Source organism: Muntiacus reevesi, chromosome 20 (genome assembly GCF_963930625.1).
Source record: "Muntiacus reevesi chromosome 20, mMunRee1.1, whole genome shotgun sequence".
Classification (NCBI taxonomy): domain Eukaryota; kingdom Metazoa; phylum Chordata; class Mammalia; order Artiodactyla; family Cervidae; genus Muntiacus; species Muntiacus reevesi.
Genome location: NC_089268.1, coordinates 28,995,722 through 29,016,195, shown reverse-complemented (window position 1 = coordinate 29,016,195; position 20,474 = coordinate 28,995,722). Strand labels below are relative to the sequence as shown.

Below are 20,474 nucleotides of genomic sequence, written 5' to 3'. Positions count from 1 at the left end.
CACAGTCCTGCTGTTAGAGCAAATCAAAAGTTCTGTAAGAGTCAGTATTTGGGGGTGCCTACTAGAGGAAGTCACTGTCTTGACTAGGACACAAGAGGCCACTTCCCAAGTGTAGTGTTTCAGGGAGTGTTGACTGAGCCCCTGAGTCAGGCCCTGGGTCAGGCCCTAGAGGGGAGACTAGAGAGAAGGTCGCTGCCTCAGGGGAACTGCACGGGGAGGATGAGAACACCCTGGGCTCACTTGTCTACACCCCAGCTCTGTGGTCTGCTGGGGAGAAGTTAGTCTACCCAAGCAAAGCAATTTATGGCACTTTTCTGTTTATATTAATAATAAAACATTTTAGAAAATTATCGCTCAACCTATCTGTATGAATTCATCTAAATTTATATTGGCTCAGATGGTAATGAATCTGCCTACAGGCTGTGGTGGACTGGAGAGGCAGCGGTCTGGCTTAGCCTGTCAGGGTACTGTCCTGTCCCTGCAGTACTGGGCAGAGGAGACGCCCCTCCCGGGCAAGTACCGCACAGCGGATTTGTTCCCAAAGGACTTGACTATGGCGTGAAGCAGGAGGAAGGGGAGGCGGCGGGCGGCAGAGTTAGGACGGGGGCCAGCGGAGGCTGTGGCCCGAGTCGGGTGCTGACAGCTCCAAGTCAAGGATTCTGCTCATGGGCCTCCGGAGCAACAGGCAAGTCCTGCATTCAGAAGGTGGTGTTTCATAAAATGTCACCCAATGAGACCCTCTTTTTGGAAAAGACCAAAAAGACTTACAAAGATGACATTTCTAATAGCTCCTTTGTAAATTTCCAAATATGGGGTTTTTCTGGGCAAATGGACTTTTTAGACCCAACTTTTGGTTTGAGAAGATCTTCAGGGGGACAGGAGCATTGATATATGTCGTTGATGTACAGGATGACTACATGGAGGCTCTAACAAGACTTCACATTACTGTTTCTAAAGCCTACAGAGAACCTAGACATGAATTTTGAGGTTTTTATTCACAAAGTTGATGGCCTGTCTGATGATTACAAAATAGAAACACAGAAGGACATTCATTAAAGGGCCAATGATGACCTTGCAGATGCCGGGTTAGAAAAACTCCACCTTAGCTTTTATTTTACTAGTATCTATGACGGTTCAATATTTGCAGCCTTTAGTAAGGTGCTGCCGAAACTTATCCCACAGCTACCAATCTTGGAAAACCTATTAAATATCATTATATCGAATTCAGGTATTGAAAAAGCTTTTCCTTTGATGTTAGCAAAATCTACATTGCAACAGATAGTTCGCCTGTGGATACGTAGTCATAGGAACTTTGCTGTGACATGATTGATGTTGTGATTTATGTGTCTTGTATATATGGATTAAAGGGAGATGGAAGTGGAAGTGCTTACCACAAAAGAGTCCATGGCCATCATCAAGCTGAATAACACAACTGTCCTGTATTTAAAGGAGGTGACTAAATTTTTGGCACTGGTTTGCATCCATAGGGAAGAAAGTTTTGAATGAAAAAGTTTAATAGACTATAACTTCCATTGTTTCCGAAAAGCTGTTCATGAGGTTTTTGAAGTGGGTGTGGCTTCTCACCGGAGATGTAATCACCAGACCAGTGCCCCCAGCCTGAAAGCATTGACACACAATTGCACACCATGAAACACCATCTAGCCTGTAGTCAGTGGCCAGTGGTCAGGGCTCTGTGTCAGCTTATTCTTCACGCCAGGGTCAGAGACCACATGCTGCAGGACATGGGAGTTGCTGCTTGTGAGAACCTGGTGCCTGTCCCACTAGAGATGAGGGGTAGAGTTTCTCATTTTGATGAAAACCCCTTCAGCCAGTGGTGTGCAACTGACAGTACTATTTCTTTCTTTCTTTCTTTTTTTAAAGGGCAAAAAAGAATTCCAGAGACCACAGAACTGTGTGTCCTCCTCTTGGGGTCCCTACTTTAGGTAGCTGGGATATTTTGGACCTTGAGATAACACCACTTACCCGTCCTTACCAGGGAATGTTGCCATCAATTACCAGTTGAAAATAATAGAAAGAACTGAATTTTTATATGCTTCACTTAGATTTTCACTTGAGTAGTCTCTTAAAATACTGCCTTGCTTAAGTTCTAGCACTGTCTCTCAGATTTCAATTTTGGACCTGGCACACCTCAGACCTTCTAAATGCATTTGCTTGCTAACTCAGAAGACATGTGGTCTGACCATAGCAAAGGACATTCCTATATTTGTTTTTGAAGAACTGAGAAAATTTTATGCTGCATCAAGTTGAGAGCAAGTCTCAGCAGTGGCTGCTGTGTTCGTTCCCTAGGAAGTACTGAGGAATAAACTTTAAGACAAAAGAAAATTTTTGCACCTCTCTTTTGGGTACCAGATATCTGGGTTCCTTCCCCTACATTAGATAAATGATTCTGATTACTGTTTAAAAAGGAAATTTAACAGAGTGAAATAAGTCAGAAAGAGAAAGATAAATATCTTATACTAATGCAATGTTTACGGAATCTAGAAAAATGGTACTGAAGAATTTATTTATAGGGCAGCAATAGAGAAACAGACATAGAGAATAGACTTAATGGACATGGGGAGAGGGGAGGAGAGGGTGAGATGTATGGAAAGAGTAACATGGAAACTTACATTACCATATGTAAAATAGATATAGATTTCATTTATACATATATAGTATTTTTCATATTTTTTACCATTGTAGTTTATTAAGGAAAGATAAGATTGTTAATGTGTCAACCAAGAGTTATTAAAACAAACCTGCTTTTTTTCCCTGCATGTAGGTGGTGGTGAAAATAATTACTATGTCAGTTTGCTATCTTAGTCTCCACTTTTTAAAGTGGTTTTTTTATTATGGTGGCAGTCACATAATGTAAAACATACCATTATAACCATATTTAACTGTACAGTTCAGGGACAATTAGGTACATTCACATTGTTGTGCTACTCTCACCATTATCCATCTTCTGAATTTTTCACCTTGCTAAACTGAAGCTCTGTCCCCATTAAACAGTAACTCCCCATTCCTCTTCTCCATCTTTCTGCTCCCTAGCCCCCAGCATCTACCAATGTACTTTCTAACTCTATAAATTTGACTATTCTAGGTACCTCATATAAGTGGAATCAAACAGTAATTTTCTGCACCTACTGTATATTGGAATGCATTTTTGAGGTTAACTTAATATATGTCCTGGGCTTCCCAGGTGGCACTAGTGGTTTAAACAAACAAACAAACAAACCCACCTTCCAATGCAGGATATGTAAGAGGTTCGATCCCTGGGTCAGAGGTCATGGCAACCCACTCCAGTATTCTTGCCTGGAGAATCTCCACGGTCAAGAGGAGACTGGTGGGCTTGCAAAGAGTTGAACACAACTGAAATGACTTAATATGCACAGGATAACTCTATTTTTAGTTTTTTAAGGAATCTCCATACTGTTCTCCATTGTGGCTGTATCAGTTTACATCCCCACCAACAGTGTAGGAGAGTTTCCTTTTCTCCACACCCTCTCTAGCATTTATTGTTCATAGATTTTTTGATGATGGCCGTTTTGATCAGTGTGAGGTGATATTTCATTGTAATTTTGATTTAATTTCTCTGATAATTAGTGACGTTGAGCATCTTTTCATGTGTCTGTTGCCCATTTGTTTGTCTTCTTTGGAGAAATGTCTATTTAGGGTTTCTGTCCACTTTTAACAAAAAGTTCGGGTTGTTTGTTTTTTTATATTGAGGTACATGAGCTGTTTGTATATTTTGGAGATTAATCCTTAATCAGTTGCTTCATTTGCAAACATTTTATCTCATTCTGAGGGTTATCTTTTCATCTTGTTTAGTTTCTTTTGCTGGGCAAAAGCTTTTAAGTTTCATTAGGTCCCATTTGTTTATTTTTGTTTTTATTTTCATTACTACCAGAGATGGATCAAAAAAGACCTTGCTGATAATTTATGTCAAACAGTGTCCTATAGTCAATATCTTGTAATAACCTATAACAGAAAATAGTCTGAAAAATAATATATGTGTATTTATATAACTGAATCATCTTGCTGTGCACCTGTAACATTGTAAGTCAACAATACTTCAAGAAAAAATATATATATTAAGGAAAAAACATGATTTTATGCCTATGTTTTCCCTAAGAGTTTTATAGTGTCTGGCCTTACATTTATGTCTTTAATCCACTTTCAGTTTATTTTTGTATATGGTGTTGGGTAGTGTTCTAATTTCATTCTTTTACATGCAGCTGTCCAGGTTTCCCAGTACCACTTATTGAAGAAACTGTCTTTTTTCCATTGTATATTCTTGTCCCCTTTGTTATAAATTAGGTGACTATAGGTGTGTTGGTGTATCTCTGGGTTTTCTATCCTTTTCCATTGATATATATTTCTGTTTTTGTGCCAGTACCATACTGTTTTGATTACTGTACCTTTGCAGTATGGTTTGAGGTCAGGGAGCCTGAGTCCTCCAACTCCATTTTTCTTTCCCAAGGTTGCTTTGGCTATTTGGAGTCTTTCATGTTTCCATACAAATTGTACAATTTTTTTTTTGTTTTAATTCTGTAAAAAATGTCATTGGTAATTTGATAGGGATTGCACTGAGTCTGCAAATTGCTTTGTGTGGTATATTTATTTTCACAATATTGATTCTTCCAATCAAAGAGCATGGTATATCTCTCCATCTGTGTTATCTTTGATTTCACTCATCAGTGTCTTATAGCTTTCCGAGTACAGGTCTTTTGCCTCTTTAGGTAGGTTTACTCCTAGATATTTTATTCTTTTTATTACAGTGGTAAATGGGATTTTTTCCTTAATCTCTCTTCCTGATCTTTTGTTGTTAGTATATAGGAATGCAAGAGATTCCTGTGCATTAATTTTGTATCCTGCCATAGTCTCTATTATTATTATTTATACCTCAAAGCAAATTTCAACATAGCGAAAAGTCAAATAATATCTTAGTGATGCTATAAAAGTAGTTTTCACTTCATGGATCTCATGAAATGGTCTCACTGACGTCAAGGGTTCCACAGACCACACACTGAGAACTGCTCTTCTGAGTAAACCAGGGGGTCTCCCAGCTGATCCCTGCCTTTGCCTCCTCTTCATTCAAAGACTACTTCCCCCTGAGCTGGACTCACTGCCTCCCCAAACTTAGCTGAGGGCCCTGCCCTGCCCTCCTCTCCTCAGGAGAGGAGAACTCTCTCCTGAGTTCTCTAGGAGAGAACTGAGCCCCTAGTAAGCGATGCCAGAGAGTGTCCTCAGTCTGGGAAGGGAGGTGGAGGGACAGGTGTTTCCTTTGGACCTGGGAAGAGTTTGTACTTGAAGGCTCCAGACCTACTCATAACCTAGTTTGGTTTTGTTACACACCAGCTTAATATGTGTTCATATCCCATACAGAAATCTGACGTAGTGTCTAAGAGAAATAATATTAGCCCTTTCATCTCCCATGTGTCTAATGTATCTGACTTGAGGGTCACAAATCATGATGAGCAGTCTGGTCTAACAAACTGCTCTGTGATGAAGGAATTGTTTTATATCTGTGCTATCCAGGCAGGTAGTCACTAGCTACACATGGCTATTTAGCACCTCAAAAGTGGCCATTGTGCTGAGCACTTTAATTTTATTTAATTAGTTTTTAAATATTTTATTTATTTTATTGAATTATGGTTGATTAACAATGTTGTATCAATTTCTACTGTACAGCAAAATGACTCAGTTTACATATATATACTTTTTTATACTCTTTTCCATTATGGTTTAATCCCAGGCTATTGAATATAGCTCCCTGTACTATACAGTAGGACCTGGTTGCTTATTCTATAGGTAATAATTTGCATCTACTAACTCCAAACACCCAGTTCATCCCTCCCCCAGGCCTCCTCCTTGGCAACTACAGATCTGTTCTCTATATCTGTAAGTCCGTGTTTATTTTAATTTTATTTAATTTAAATAGCCATATGTGGCTAGTAGCTAGCACATTGGATAGTGCATATTTAGAGTGTTCTTAATTTTCAGTTTCTTCCCCTCAAAGGATACTGTGTGACTCATAGGCTAATGCATATTAAATTACAATCTTCACATGGAAATTCTTAGAGTCTTAAAATGAAGCATGCACAGAAAATTTCATTAATATGTATTTTAACAACTAGCATGTTCAGACATTAAGTTGTCATAGTTTAGTCGCTAAGTTGTCATAGTTTAGTTGCTAAGTCATGTCCAACTCTTGCGACCCCATGGACTGTAGCCTACCAGGCTCCTCTGTCCATGGGATTCTCCAGAGACAAATACTGGAGTGGGTTGCCATTTCCACCTCCAGGTGATCTTCCTGATCCAGGTATTGAATCCAGGTCTCCTGTCTTACAGGCAGATTCTTTACCCACTGAGCTACAAGGAAGTTTATCACCTTAAGGTTATAATTGTTCAAAACTACCCATCACTGGAGATAATCCTTGTCTATATTACATTGAGCTTTTGGTGTTGTTTTCCTTCACTGGATAAACATAAACGGATCACAGGGGAGCAGAACCCAGAGGCAGAGGGCTGCCCAGGCTGAGATGAAGAGATCTGATCCCAGGTGTTCAGGGAACCTGTCCCCATGGGGCAGCGCTGAGGGTTGCAGGACAGTCTGTGCAAACAGATGAAGTTGGTGGAACATCAAATGTGTTCACAGATGCTCACGAAGACAGGACTCTAGGGAGAGGTGGGAATGAGTTAAAATAAGTACAACAAAGCTAAAATATTTATTTCAGGGAAAATAAAGTTCTAATTATATCTGAAGGAGAGGGGTCTGTGAAAGAAGAACCAGAATGAAAAATGGTACATAAAACTGAAAAACAGAGGAGTATGGTAAGGGCATGCTATTTAGAGGCATTGAGATGACAGAGGATCAGCCAAAAGAACTAAAACAGCTGTCTCTACATTCAAGAGATGGGGTGACACGGAAGATTAGGGACATCAGTCTTGATATCAAGTCTTACAGAAGAGTTTTACTTTTGAAAACTATGTGCATATAGTCATTAGATAAAAATTAAAAAGATAACCCAGTGGGTAAGAGAACTGTTTCTGCAAGGGGAGTCCTAGATATGGAGCAGTAGTTGGAAGGAAACAGGACACAGAGTGGTGGGTGTTTATGGAAGGACTTTGTTATATTTATTTAGTTTTGTTGGACTTTTTTTTTTTTTTTAGTGGAAGGAATTGCAGCACATTTGTATGCAAGACTGAAGGAGCCAGTAGAGTATGGGAAACTGATGCTACAGGGGAGGATGGAGCTGGATCCTGTGCTCACGCTGAGGGGTGGCCTTAGACAGGAGGGCACCGTCCATCATCACTGTGGAAGGTGAGGAAGCAGGTGCAGGGGTGGGAGTGCGGGAGGAGGAGGATGGACTTCTCACCTGAGTCCTTTTTCTTTTCTGAGTTAAGAAGCTCACTATTAACAACTGGGAGTGGGAGGCAGTGAAGAGGATTGAGGAGGGAGACCGAGGTGACAACAGCCTCTCAGGAGGTGTGAGAGTGAGCTGACTCAGGAAGTGGCATCTGGAGAGTGCAGGATGAGGCCACTGAGGTCTGAGCACCTCCCCTTAGAGAGAAAAAGCTCCAGCACTTGGGCAGCAGCAGGAAGATGTACAATAAAAAGAAAAGGCAGCCAGAAATCTCCAGTGTGTGGATTACTTTCCAACTTGACATTAAAGGCCCTGCAGTCCTGCACCCAAATCTAATTTCTGACCTTGATGGTGACCTAGGACTTTGGGAGTCACAGGTCAGGGAGGCTCCCCAGGGCCCCTCAGGCTCCAGCTGAGACAGGCCTCCAGCTAAACAGGAGGCCATTCTGCACATAAAACTGGAACCTGAGGAGAAGGAGGAGCGAAAAGCTGCCGTTGTCTCTCCCCTTCCATCCACAACCGGTAAACATGCACAATAAAACAGAGGTGCCTCTGCCCAACACCCCAGGATGCGGAGAATCCCACGCTGTGCGTAAAGATGGGTGGGCAGGGACACAGAGAGGAGGCGGAACCGAGGGAAGGGCAGAGGCGGCGCCCCGATCCTGTTCTCCAGCTGCGGCCACGGAGTCGGAAGCCCCAGAACCCCCAGCAGTAGCAGCAAAGTGACCCGGAAATCCAGCCTTCCAGCCTCAGTGGTTCCCAGAGCCCCAGGTAACAAGGCAGCCACAGAAGTGGGTCCTGGGGCCCAACCCACCAGCTACTGAGATGCCCATGGCTTCGACCTGTCCACCCCCAACTCACAGCAGCGGAGAAGGAGAACCTGACAACCCAGGACATGGCAGAGATGCCTGCACCATCCCAGCCGCCTCCATTCACTCATTCCCGCTATGGGTCAGAGGATCCCAGACACGAGCGAAGGACCTACTATCCTAGTTTGGCACTGGTGCCAGCGGCACTGGCTTCAACAAGGAACCAAGACTTTGGAGGCACAAGAAGCACTGAGGGGCCACACCCTTGACGGGGACTGAGTGAGGTGCAGGGGTGGAACGTGCCCGGTCTCACAGGCAGGAAACACGAGTGAGTGAAGGCGGAAACCTGTCCTCTGGCGCCACCTCCTGGAAGAGAGAGGAAAAGCCTTTACTCTAATTCGTGGACTTGGAATCCTGCCGAAAAGTGTTCCTTGGTTCTCAGGATTATCATGGCTTCTCAGATTCACTGATGACATCAAGAGCCTGCATCCGGCACAGCAGGTGATCTGCAGGCTGAGAGGATGATTTGCAGAGTGAGCCAGCGGGCGTAGTAGAGGAAGGAGAGAGTCAGGTGCTGAGAGTGAAGAGAAGAAACTGTAAAAGAAATGGAACCGGTATAACTCAAGGTTAATACCTCCTTGGTTTCCCAGGCAATTGAAGCAACAGGAGATTAGGAATAGAGTCTTACTGTTTGAAGGAAAACTTAGGGCCTATTTGCCCAAGGTTCCAATATATGGATCCCAAGAAATAAGTAGAGAATGATGAAGATTTTGTTTTAGGAAAATAACTTTTCCCATTTTGTATCAATGTGGTAGACATTAGCAGCCTTAATTTAAGCAGGATAGAGCCCTCATTCTTCCAGGGAGGAGCCATACAGCTCCCCTGTGGGAGAGAAGAGGAAACAAGAGATGGGGAGTCTTAGTTGCATTCAAGCCCTTGGTTCTAGTTGTACCTGAGGTTCACCTGCTCCCTGGCTTTTCTTTGGTTTGTTCAGTAAGACAATGACTCACCCTTTGACAAGCCTGAGTCAGATTTCTGCCTTTCAGTAGAAACACAGCTGATGAATATATCTGGTTTCATTTTTCTAGAAATAACATAGTTTTTATTTGCTCAAATAATAGAGCCAACCTCAAGGAAAACCTTATTTATTGTGAACATTTCTATTTGTATAACTTCATGTCCAATCACGTCTGCTTCACACTCAGAAATCTGAAGGGGATTCTGGAGGGTGTGTGAAATCTCAGAGCAGCACTCAGAGTTATAGATTCTGCAGATAGAGAGGCTATGATGCCTTCTGTTGCCTGAAACATTTAGAAGTGAAATAGTGTGTGTTCACAGAAAGTTTTACCAATAGAATCCAGGGCTGAAAGAGCAACGGTTACTGCATCTAGAATTGTGTTTAGAGGACAGAGCAGTTTATTTTTCTGTACTAGCACATAGGTCAGTAATACAACCAATCACCCCGGGGCTTGTACCTGGTTTAACAGTAAGAGGGTTTACCTTCCTCATGAGGTCCAGCATCTTCCTTCTGCAGCACCCAGTGGCCTTTGTGCTGTATGTGGTCTTTACAAGCCACACACAGGAATAGCTGTTCCTCCTGGAAACAGAAAAAGGCCCTTTCCCTGTGGTGCTCACAGAACCAAACTTGCTGTACTGGATCCTCACTGGGCTCCAGTGTTAGGAGTCTGGGGATCAGACTGGCCAGAATCCTCTTGAGCCAGAGTCCCCTCTTGAAATGTCCTCTTGCTACATGGACAGCCCAGGGCTTTCTCAGTGGGTCCAAAGAATCTGTGATGCCTTCTGTTGCCTGAGACATTTAAAAGTGAAACAGCGTGCATTCACAGAAATTTTTAACAGTAGAATCCAGGACTGAAAGAGCAACTATTGGTGCATTTAGAATTGTGCTTAGAATACACTAGCAGTAACTCCTTAAATCTCGATGTTGCCTATCTTGCACCCGGAAGGGCATGAGGCCTTCCCCACACTCACCGTATTACCAGAAGTTTCTGCATAAGGACTACCCTTGGGGCTTGGAGCGTGTGGGTGGAAGGCAGGATGGGACGAGGCTCTAGACGGGGGTCGTCACCAGAATTATGGTGGTGGAATCAAGTGAGTTTGTGGATCTAAGGGTCTACAGGACGGAATGATGCATGTTATTTGCTGTCGCTCTGCCTATAGGAGAAACCTGAGTTGCCCCAGAGTGGGGATTTAGTATCCTGTCTCTCATTTACTTATTTGAGCAAAAGAAATCTGAGGGTAAAAGAGTCCTTAAGTCCCAGAGAATATGGAGAGAAGAATGAATGAGAGGGGGTGGATTTAGGTGTCCTGTGAGCTGAGTCATCGGAAAAGAAGAAAAGACCACCCGAGACCTTGAGACGGACAGACAGATAAAGAGGCAGAGCCTTGGCTAGTACTTTTAAAACCGCGGGGCTCACACTTAAGAGCTGGTTGCTTCTGTTCCCCATTGTTGCCGCTTGTTCCGGCTTACAGAGCTAACCATAGGCCTTGCTCTTTCCCGCACGCGCTACCTCAGCCTGCCCTCTAGTGGCAGCCTGCGGAGTGACAGGAACGCGCATTACCCGCGTCCAGTCTTCAAAAAATGTCATCTTAATCTACCTCGTAAGAATCCGCCTGCAATGAGGGAGACCTGGGTTCGATCCCTGGATTGGGAAGATCCCCTGGCGAAGGGAAAGGCTATCCACTCCAGTATTTTGGCCTAGAGAATTCCATGAACTGTATAGTCCGTGGGGTCACAAAGAGTCCGATACGACTGAGCAACTTTCGCTTCACTCATCCTACCTCGTAGAATTGTAGTGAGCATCATTGATGGTTATAGTTTTGACAGCGATAGAAATGGCAATAGTTATAGCAGCTATGCTAAGTGATTTACATGAGTCGTCTTATTTAATCTATACAAGTTGGGCGCTCAGGTGCTCGGTCGTGCCCGACTCTTTGCAACCCCATGGACGGTAACCCACCAGGCTCCTCTATCCTTGGGATTTTCCCGGGCAAGGATACTGGAGTCAGTAGCCACTTCCTCCTCCAGGGGATCTTCCCAATTCAGGGATCTAACCTGCGTCTCTTGAGTCTCCTGCAATTGGCAGGCCGATTCTTTACCACTAGCGCCACCTGGGAAGCTGCAAGTTGGGAGGCGACTTTATTATCCCCATTTTATTTATTTATTTATTTTTTAATCTCCATTTTATAAATGAAGACTTAGCTGCTCTAACCTGCCCCAGGTCAGCAGCTACTAGTACCAAAATGAATGTGTTCACACAGTAAGCTGACTAGTACTTTCCGTCTCTCCTTAATGCTGCTTCCGTCCTCTGTCTTCCCCCTGGAAAGCTTCGCAGAGGGGTTTACCTCATATAAAATGAAGTAAGAGAACTGGATACACTGTGCTTTTGCTCAGGAAGCTCCCTTCTGAGCTCTAGAATAATCCCCACACCCAAAGAGAAACTGGGACACATGCAAGATATTGTTGAATCTCTGGTTTAGAAACCATTTAGCTCCTGAGATGGAACACTTTTGCCCACTATCCAGCATGTGGCCCTCCTAGTAGTAAGATTCCTAGAAGGGAAAAGATGACTGCCAATCAAAATATTGCTTGGTGACCAAGAAGTCAGAATCAAGAGAGGTGGGTTCTTTGGAAACATTTCATTCAGGTTACAGTAAATACCAGTCCTGGAATAAACATGGTATTCACTTATACCAGCCTGGTTTTATACAGGGCTTCCCCAGTAGCTCAACAGTAAAGAATCTGCCTGCAGTGCAGGAGCTGCAGGAGACGAAAATTCGATCCCTGGGTCAGGAAGGTTTCCCCTGGAGGAGGGTCTTGTTTTAAACATAATCTAAAATAAACAATAAAAATTACAACCAGGGAAATGAAGAGTTAGAAAAATGGGATAAAACCAAGAGTAAGGTTAATATAATACATCATGCTGGAAGGAAAACTACCAGTTTGTAACTGAGCTCTCTAGCAGTCAGTTCAAAGAGGGAAACACAGTCATTAACTGGCACTCAACGTCTGTGAACTAAAGAGACCAGAGTCTCTCAAGAGATGCACAGTTATTCCTTTTCCTGGGATAAGGAGGTCCCCATAGAAGTGGTGGGATAAAGTGAACAAAATCCCAGCCACATCTCTATCATGAATACAAGTTTCACAGGATTTATTAATTTTTTCAGTGTCCCTGTGATGGCTGGTGGTACCACGTTTAGGCTCAGAATAACGCAATCCATGTACCTCTGCTGTTGGTCCAGCTTAACCCATCGAGAGATTCTAGTGTAATCATGAATTCTTCATCAAACTGACATAAGAAGTTCTCTCCACCCATCTTTTGATACGTAGAGCATGAATGTTAGTTCAGTGCTATTATACACTTGACATCACAGCCATTTGGTGTGATTTAACAGTGGGTTACAACGGAAAGAATACTCACGGCCAGAACAAGCCTGTCTCCCTACAGGGAGTAATTAAACAACTCACAATTTGTATCCCCTGGGTCTCCCTTTCCTGGATCCCGTGAAGTTCACCCTTTTCTGCAGCCACACTTTTCTCTTCAGATGGAGTCCAGTACCCTGAAATCAATTTTTCTTCCTGAGTTTTAGTCTCCAGCCGGGCATGTTTCCTTTGTTTGGATTGAGTTATTCCTAAACTTCCTTAGCACCTCTATAATTCCTTCCCCGGATGGTGTCTCATCCCCAGATGGTCTCTCATGTACTGTGCAAATTCGCCACAACTTTCACTCATGGGCGATGAACTTCCATCTAACTAGTAAAGGAAGCCCTTTATTAGCTGTGTGACTTTAGGCAAGTTACCAAACCTCTCTGAGCCTTATTTTCATCATTTATAATGTTGATAATGCCTACATTGGAAGGTTGTTTGGATTAGAATAAGTTATAATGATAGTAAGAGCAGGACTTTCCTGGTGGTCCAGTGGTTAAGAATCTGTCTGCCAATGCAGGGCGCACAGGTTTAATTGCTGTTCTGGGTAGATCCCACATGCTGTGGAGCAACTAAGCCCACGAGCCACAACTACTGAGCCTGTGCTCTGTAACAAGAGTCACTGCAGTGAGAAGCCTGAGCACTGCAATGAAAAGTAGTCCATGCTCGCTGCAAACTTAGAAAGTCTATGTGCAGCAACAAAGGCCCAGCACAGCCAAAAAATAAAAGTAAATAAATTTAAAAAAAAATAATAAAAGCAACCAAAGATTTATTAAGTTCTTATTCTGGCAGATGCTCAGGTCAGCACTTAACAAGCAGTTATTTGCTTAAGTCATCTCAACAATTCTATCACATGGGAACTGACTGTCCCCCTTATACAGATTAGGAAACTGAGGTTTGGAGAGTTTAGTACCTGGCCCATTAGTTACAGCAGTAGTAACCATAATGATTCAATGTCACAAAAAAGGCAGAGGGCAGGAGAGTTCAGTGAGGGGTCAGGAAAGACTTCTTGAACCAGGAGTCATTTACAGATGGGTTGGCCTGTTTGTTGGTTTGGTTTCTTAATTTTCATTGTAAACCTAGGATTGTATGTATTTGCTCCTTGAAAAAGTTTGAATAGTGCTTATGGTTACAAAGTTCAGCTTCCACTACCAGGGAGTAACCGCTGAATAACATCCTAACAGAACTTTCTCCATGAATAGACTACTTGAAAGAGATCTAGCTGTATGTCTCTCTTTTTTTCCTGGGTATCATTTTTTTTTTTTCTTTCCTCATTTTCACTGAAAAGAGGGGTGGATGACAGGAGTAAGGGTACAGAATGGCCAGGGTCTTGAAGGCTGGGCTCTGCGTGGGTGCGCAGGGCAGGGAGTTAGGTGTTTGCTTGCTTACATTCATCTGTTCTAAAGCCTCTCTGAGTTCTTCCAGTGGTGTCTGCCCTGGCAGAGAGCAGGGCCAGGAATGAGGGTGAGGAACAGAGGAAGTCAGAGGGGCAGTTGGCCACGTGGTGATGACCTTCAGTTCAGGTTCTGGGCTCTGCAGCTGGCTGATCCTTGAGCAGGTGAGTGGCCTGACTAGAGCTGACTTTTTCAAAGTTTTACTATTATAAAATACACATAACATAAAATACACCACCTTAACCATTAAGTGTACAGTTCAGTAATATTAAAAACATTTGCACTGTTGTGGAGCCGTCACCACCATCCATCACCGTAACTCTTTTCATCTTGTAAGTTTGCAAGCCTATACTTTTTAAACCATACCTCTTGATTCTCTGCTCTCCCCAGCTCCACCTGACTTAGGATGGGCTGGAGATGAGGCCTGTGTGTAAGAGGCTGATCAGGAGATGGCCGGAACCACCCAGGCCAGAGGCCATGAGGATCCCCCTGTGAGAAAGAAGAGAACAAACAGGAAACAAATTCAATAATTATCAAAAGCACCTCCCTGTGCATGAAACATGCACGGTGTCAGGCCCCGAGGAGGCATCTGAGGAGTCATTTCCTCTCCAGGTGACTTGTCCAGCTGGAGTCAAGCAGCCCACAAATCTGAAGCCCTTTTCTGCACCCATTTTTCATATGACTGAAGCTTCTCCATCTTCAAAATCTCCCCCTTGGCTCATTCACATTCACTCTCCATCAGTCCATTCTCCACTCAGAGAAATCCTTTTTTTTTTTTTTAGAGGTTAGAGTGAGCTGTGTTTTTTTTTTTTTTTTTAATATTTATTTATTTGGCTGCAACTTATCTTAGTTGCAGCACACCGGATCTGCAATCTTGGTTGTGGCATACAGGATCTTTAGGTGCAGCGTACAAACTCTTAGTTGGGGTGTGTGGTATCTAGTTCCCTGACAAGGGATCAAACCCGGGCCCTCTGCATCGGGAGCCGGGGTCTTAGCCACTGGACCACCAGGGAGGTTCATGTGCAGACCTCCTTGGCCAGGATATTCTGTGAGTGGACGGAACTAGAAACCCTGGCATGTGGCTCGTCTTCCCAAGGGTTGGTGTGCTTACTCTCAGGTCTGACGATCTGGGTTCATAAGAGTGTCTTCTGGATGTGTTCACCAGTTTCCTGACAGCAAAAGGGGAAAGCCAACCTAGAAAGGGGTAGAGGGAGTTCTCTGGGGGTCCACTGCTTAGGACTCAGCACTTTCACTGCCAAGGACGCAGGTTCAATCCCTGGTTGGGGAACTAAGATCCCGAAAGTACCCAAAAAATGGAAAGGAAGGAAGGGAGGTAGGAAGAAAGAAATAAAGTGGTATAAATAAGCAATAGAGAACATCTTTCCAGTGGAATGAGAGGAACATAGGAGACATTTGGCCTTGACGGAGAGATGAAACCACTAGCCTGGCTGCTGGTCTTCAGATGACATGAAAATGGGTGAAGATGAACTTGTTGAAGGAAGGATTCCAGGTGGTGATTAAGCCACCTAGGAGCTGGAGAATCCTGCTTTCACCTGCTCTGTGCAGTTGGCCGGTCTTTGCTTGCTATTTCCAAATGGTACCATACCTAAGTTTCCCCCTCACTGGCTGTGACCTTTGGTAAGTTACCTAACCTTCCTGAGCCTCAGTTTCTTCTCCTGTAAAATATAAATAATCAGAGTAAATGCTTCCGAGAATTGTTTGTGAGAAGCAAGATGACCCTGTAACAGGTTTTGTTCATGGTATATAAATCGATGCCGTTATTAGGACCACCTGAAAGTGCATCAGTGAAAAACATATAAGAGAACAGTTCAAGGAATGAAATAGTTCAAGTAGAAGCTGACTCTCCCTTCTTGATCTTGGGAATATTCTCTTGGGTGTAATTCCCAGGGGGAAGCATCACACCACACTCAACAATCAACTACAGACACTTCCTTCTCTGTGATGCCAGCAGGATCTCCTGAACTGAGACAACATCCTGCATTCTAATCTTCCCAATTGCTCCATTTTCAGTCTCTAATCTACTTTATTATTATCTTAAACTTCATAACAACCTTGTGACGTAGATTGGACATCTGCTTACATCCCATTCAACAGATGAGCAAACCAAGGTCTGCAGAGGCAAGTGATCAGCTAAACTGACACAGCTGAGAGAGCCGTCCAGGCACATGGAAGGGGAACCTCATCTTCCAGCTTCCAGACAAGCACACTCTACTATGGGACCTTCCCTCCTGGGGCAGAAGAAATGACTTTACTCCAGTCACCACTTCCATCAGTTAACCACTAATAGAAGCATAATGGAACTTCCCTGGTGGTCCAGTGGTTAAGACTGCCTTGTAAAAAAAAAAAAAAAAGACTCTGCCTTGTAATTCAGGGAAGAAAAGCTCTGACAAACCTAGACAGCATATTAAAAAGCAGAGACATCACTTTCCTGACAAAAGCCCATACAGTCAAAGCTATGGTTTTTCTAGTAGGCATCTATGTATATAAGAGTTGGACCATAAAGAAGATTGAGTGCTGAAGAACTGATGCTTTTGAACAGTGATGCTGGAGAAGATTCTTAAGAATCCCTTGAGCTATAAGGAGATCAAACCAGTCAAGCCTAAAGGAAATCAACCCTGAATATTCACTGGAAGGACTGATGCTGAAGCTGAAACTTCAATACTTTGGCCACCTGATGCAAGGAAATGACTCATTGGAAAAGACCCTGATGCTGGGAAAGATTGAAGGCAAGAGGAGAAGGGGACGATAGAGGATGAGATGGTTGGATGGCCTCACCGACTCAATGGACTTGAGTTTGAGCAAACTCTGGGAAATGGGGAAGGACAGAGAAACCTGCCATGCTGCACTCCATAGGGTTGCAAAGAGTCAGACATGATTCAACAACTGAACAACAAGAAGCATACAAATCAGTACATGAGCAGCAGCTCCCACTGCAATCCTCAGGACATTTATTATATCACAGATTACTGACCAATCCCACTATTTTAAATAGCAAAAACTTAAAGCAAAGCAACCTTAAAGCAAAGACCAGTCCAACAAAGCTGACTACAGCTACCCAGGACCCTCCATCTGCACCGAGTAATGGACAAAGTCCATTTCCTCAGCTCTATATTACTCTGTAAGCCTTGGCTCACTTCTGTATCTGGGCGTCAGTATCTCCACCTGTATAATGGGCCCAGCAGTACCCAGTGGAATTGTTTTGGGGATTAGCTGGAAGGATATTATGAAAGCACCTCATCTGGAGTCTGGCACATAGCAGGTACTCAATAAAAATTAGATGGGTTTTTGTTAATTGCATATTATACCTGAACACTCCCTGGACAGATAATGAGAAATATTTGGTTTGAGTCACTGACTCTGTCACATGCTAGCTGTGTCACCTTGTGTAAATTGCTTAATCTCTCTGAGCCTCAGTTGCTTTATCTTACTTACAACACCTTCCTCAGAGTTGTTAATGAAGGTTAAAGAATGGAATGTACAGGGCATTCCTGATTGAGAAAGGCTTTGTTGGGGAGATGTCAGTGAGGCTCTGGGAAGGGCACGGTAGCAGTCCAGATGCTACTGGCTGGGCAGCATCTGGGAGTCTGCCTGCAGGCTTGTGGCTCAGGAATAAAGTGGAAGAAGAGAGAAAACGGGAGTGTTGCCTCCGCGTTTACTGAGTGCTGACCTCGGTCCCGACGCTGTCCATGGTGCTGGCAGTTCCTCAGTGAACCAAACAAAGCCCCTTTCCCGCTGAGCTTGTGGGGAACAAGGAAGGGAGTGCTGACACAGAATTTAAAAATCCCTAACAGTCCAGTGGTTAATATTCTGTGCTTCCAGGGCAAGGGGTGTGGAATCGATCTCTGGTTGGGGAACTAAGATCAGTCAAGCCATGGTGTAACCAAAAAAATAAAGTGCAAATAGAAGTGACATAGAGAGAAGGAGGCAGCCAGAAAGAGGGACAGAGAGAAATGAGACCAACCCCAAGAGAATGAACTTGGGCTTGTGGAAGAGACAGGTGCTGAAATCAGAACCAGAATCGCCTACCCCAGCACTGGGAGAAACTGAGGGTCCAGGGTGGGAAAGGATTGAGGGAGGAGGTTGATAGAGGGCTGTGTGGTTGGTGATGGGAGGACATGGGTGGACACCAGGGATTGCACCTTCTAGAAACCCCAGCACCTCCACCAACTTCTGTTAACTTCCTTCTGCACTTTCTTAGAGTGAGCCTTCATCACCGCACTCCAACTCCTGTACAAGGATGCAGAGGTCCTGGGAAAACCAGAGGGAGGGCAGTGTGACCAGAAGAAGAGGCCTTGTCATCATGTGGGGGCAAAAGCATCAAATCCAGCCGCAGGCGGGGTTGTTGGCTCCACATTTCTCTGTTCCTGTCCCTTCTCCCTTTCTTTCTTCCTCCATAGAAGTCTGCCCTTTGTTCAGCAAATGCCCTAAGCCTGTGATTCTTTGGTGTACAATGTACCAAGTGATGCATGTAAGGGAGGAGATCAGTGCCTCCTTCACTTCCAGGAACCGTGACTTTCTGGGAAGAAAGACAAATGTGGACTAAATGACTTTCTCTGCCCCTCTGTGTCTCTGAATGAAAGGGTGTTCACTCCCCACTTGGACCTCATCCTTCCCTTCTGCCACAGGTGCCATCCAGTTAGTCCTGCTGCCCCTCTTCTCCCTTTCAGAGTCCAGGACAGTGGAGCCAGCTCTCCCACCTGGCCCAGGTGAGAGACCATGAGGCCCTGCCCTCAGACACCTGGGCTTTGATCTTTTGCAAAAGATGTGGATAGAAAGAGAGCATCAGGAGGACCCTGGGGGTGGGGGGGGGGGGGCATGGAGATGACAAGAAAATGGGGATGGACAAAACTCCAGTTTGCACCCAGAAACAAAGACACCGAGAAGGAGTGGATTCAGTAAGTGCTGTGTTTTATTGGAGATCAGCGTACAGAGAGCAGGGAGGCAATGATAGTGGAGATGATGCTAGAAAACAACTGATAGGATCTTGATTTAGCTCATGCCACAAGGGAGGGAGCCAGACCTCCTCTGACTTCTAACTAGGGTTTTCCCCGCTCTGCCATCCTCCTAACTCCACTGTGACCCAGGGTTTTGAGGATTGGGGAAGCCAGCTGGGATGCTCCAAGAAGAGCCAGGAGGACGGAGAACTCTGGGAAGAAATCGATTAATACCTGGGTATAGAGGAATATTCCCCCAGCTGGTACTTGGGTATTGATGAGTGTTACCCCAGATTCCCACAGGGTATGGCATGGGCCTTGTTCCCCATCCAGTGCCAGGACCTCCACCTCCCCAGGACGCACTGGGATTCAGGGTCCCCCAGGGGTGACCAGGCAGAAGTGGCTGTCGTAGTCTGTTAATGAGAGCCCAGAGTGGGGATCGGGCAAGGATGTCTCCCGGGGAGCCCAGCACATTAGGACGGAGTGGCCGTCTAGACTCAGAGTCCTGGTGGAAGAGTGAGGACTCGCGTGAGGGGTCTCCGAGGTGTGCAGAGGGCCCTGCAGGCCAAGGCCTGCTGCCCGCCGGGAGGGCAGCCACCCTAGAAGGGTAAGACAGTTCTCCAGGCAGCACTTCCCCGACGTGGTCCTCGACCACAGCTGCCATCATCGGCCAAGGGTCTTCCGAGGGCCAGGAGTCCATGGAGAGCAGCCCCCCAGAGTGGGGCCAGCCCTGAACCCCAGGACCTCCTACAGGTTGAGAGCCATGCGGTGGAGAAGGATTGGGCTTCAGAGCAGCCCTGGGCAAATCATTAGGCCCAGGGGCTGGTTTGGGTTGAGGATGCTCGGCGTTGGAGGGGCCGGTCAAGGGAGGTGATCCCAGCAGGGGCAAGCTGATCCCCAGGTCTCGAGGAACTTTCTCCTCCATCACGCCGATGCTCCGGGCAAGGAGGCCTGGGAAAGGGGAAGAGGAGGCAGCCAGTGGACCAGATGTTTGGTCCCAATGCCCTCCCCTCCCTGATTTCCTGAGCCCCTTTTTTTCAAGTCCCTTCACTTCCCCTGAGCCAACTCTTACCTCCTCAGGGACCCAAGTGTATAGCCTCCTGCCTTTACCCCTTCCCTCAATCCCAGTTCCCCCGAGGACCCCCAGACTGCTCCTGCCCGAGGAGCGGCACAGCCTCTCTACCTGGGAGATGAAGACAGACCAGGAGCAGCCCCAGAGGAGCCCGGCTCCCCACCACGCGGCCCTGCATCTTGCTCTGCATCTCCCTCAGCCCCTAGACATCCAGCCCTTTATCCTGTCAGTGGGGCGGGGGACATCAGAAACAGGCTGAGCCAGTGGTTATGGAAACAATAAATCCCCACATTCCACCCTCATTTCTAATTCATTCTGTGGCAACAGGTGCCACTTGAATGACCCAGGGAAGCTAGGTGTTCCCACCCTGCTCTTTTCCTCAACCTCCCCACCCCTTCCGAATCCAGGTGCTCTGGCTTGCGTCTCATCA

At 45.1% G+C, this 20,474-nt stretch overlaps 1 protein-coding gene and 1 pseudogene across 1 annotated transcript; one reads left to right on the top strand and one right to left on the bottom strand.

Annotated features, from left to right (window-relative positions):
* Positions 1 to 403: 403 nt before the first annotated feature.
* Positions 404 to 1,650, top strand: LOC136151194 (ras-related GTP-binding protein C pseudogene; annotated as a pseudogene).
* A 17,452-nt stretch (positions 1,651 to 19,102) lies between these two features.
* Positions 19,103 to 20,222, bottom strand: C20H6orf15 (chromosome 20 C6orf15 homolog). Its single transcript, XM_065912147.1, has 2 exons — positions 20,156 to 20,222; positions 19,103 to 19,923 (listed from the first exon to the last, which is right to left on the bottom strand). The coding sequence occupies exons 1-2, from the start codon at positions 20,220 to 20,222 to the stop codon at positions 19,103 to 19,105; spliced, it is 888 nt and encodes a 295-aa protein (XP_065768219.1).
* Between the last annotated feature and the right edge of the window lie 252 nt (positions 20,223 to 20,474).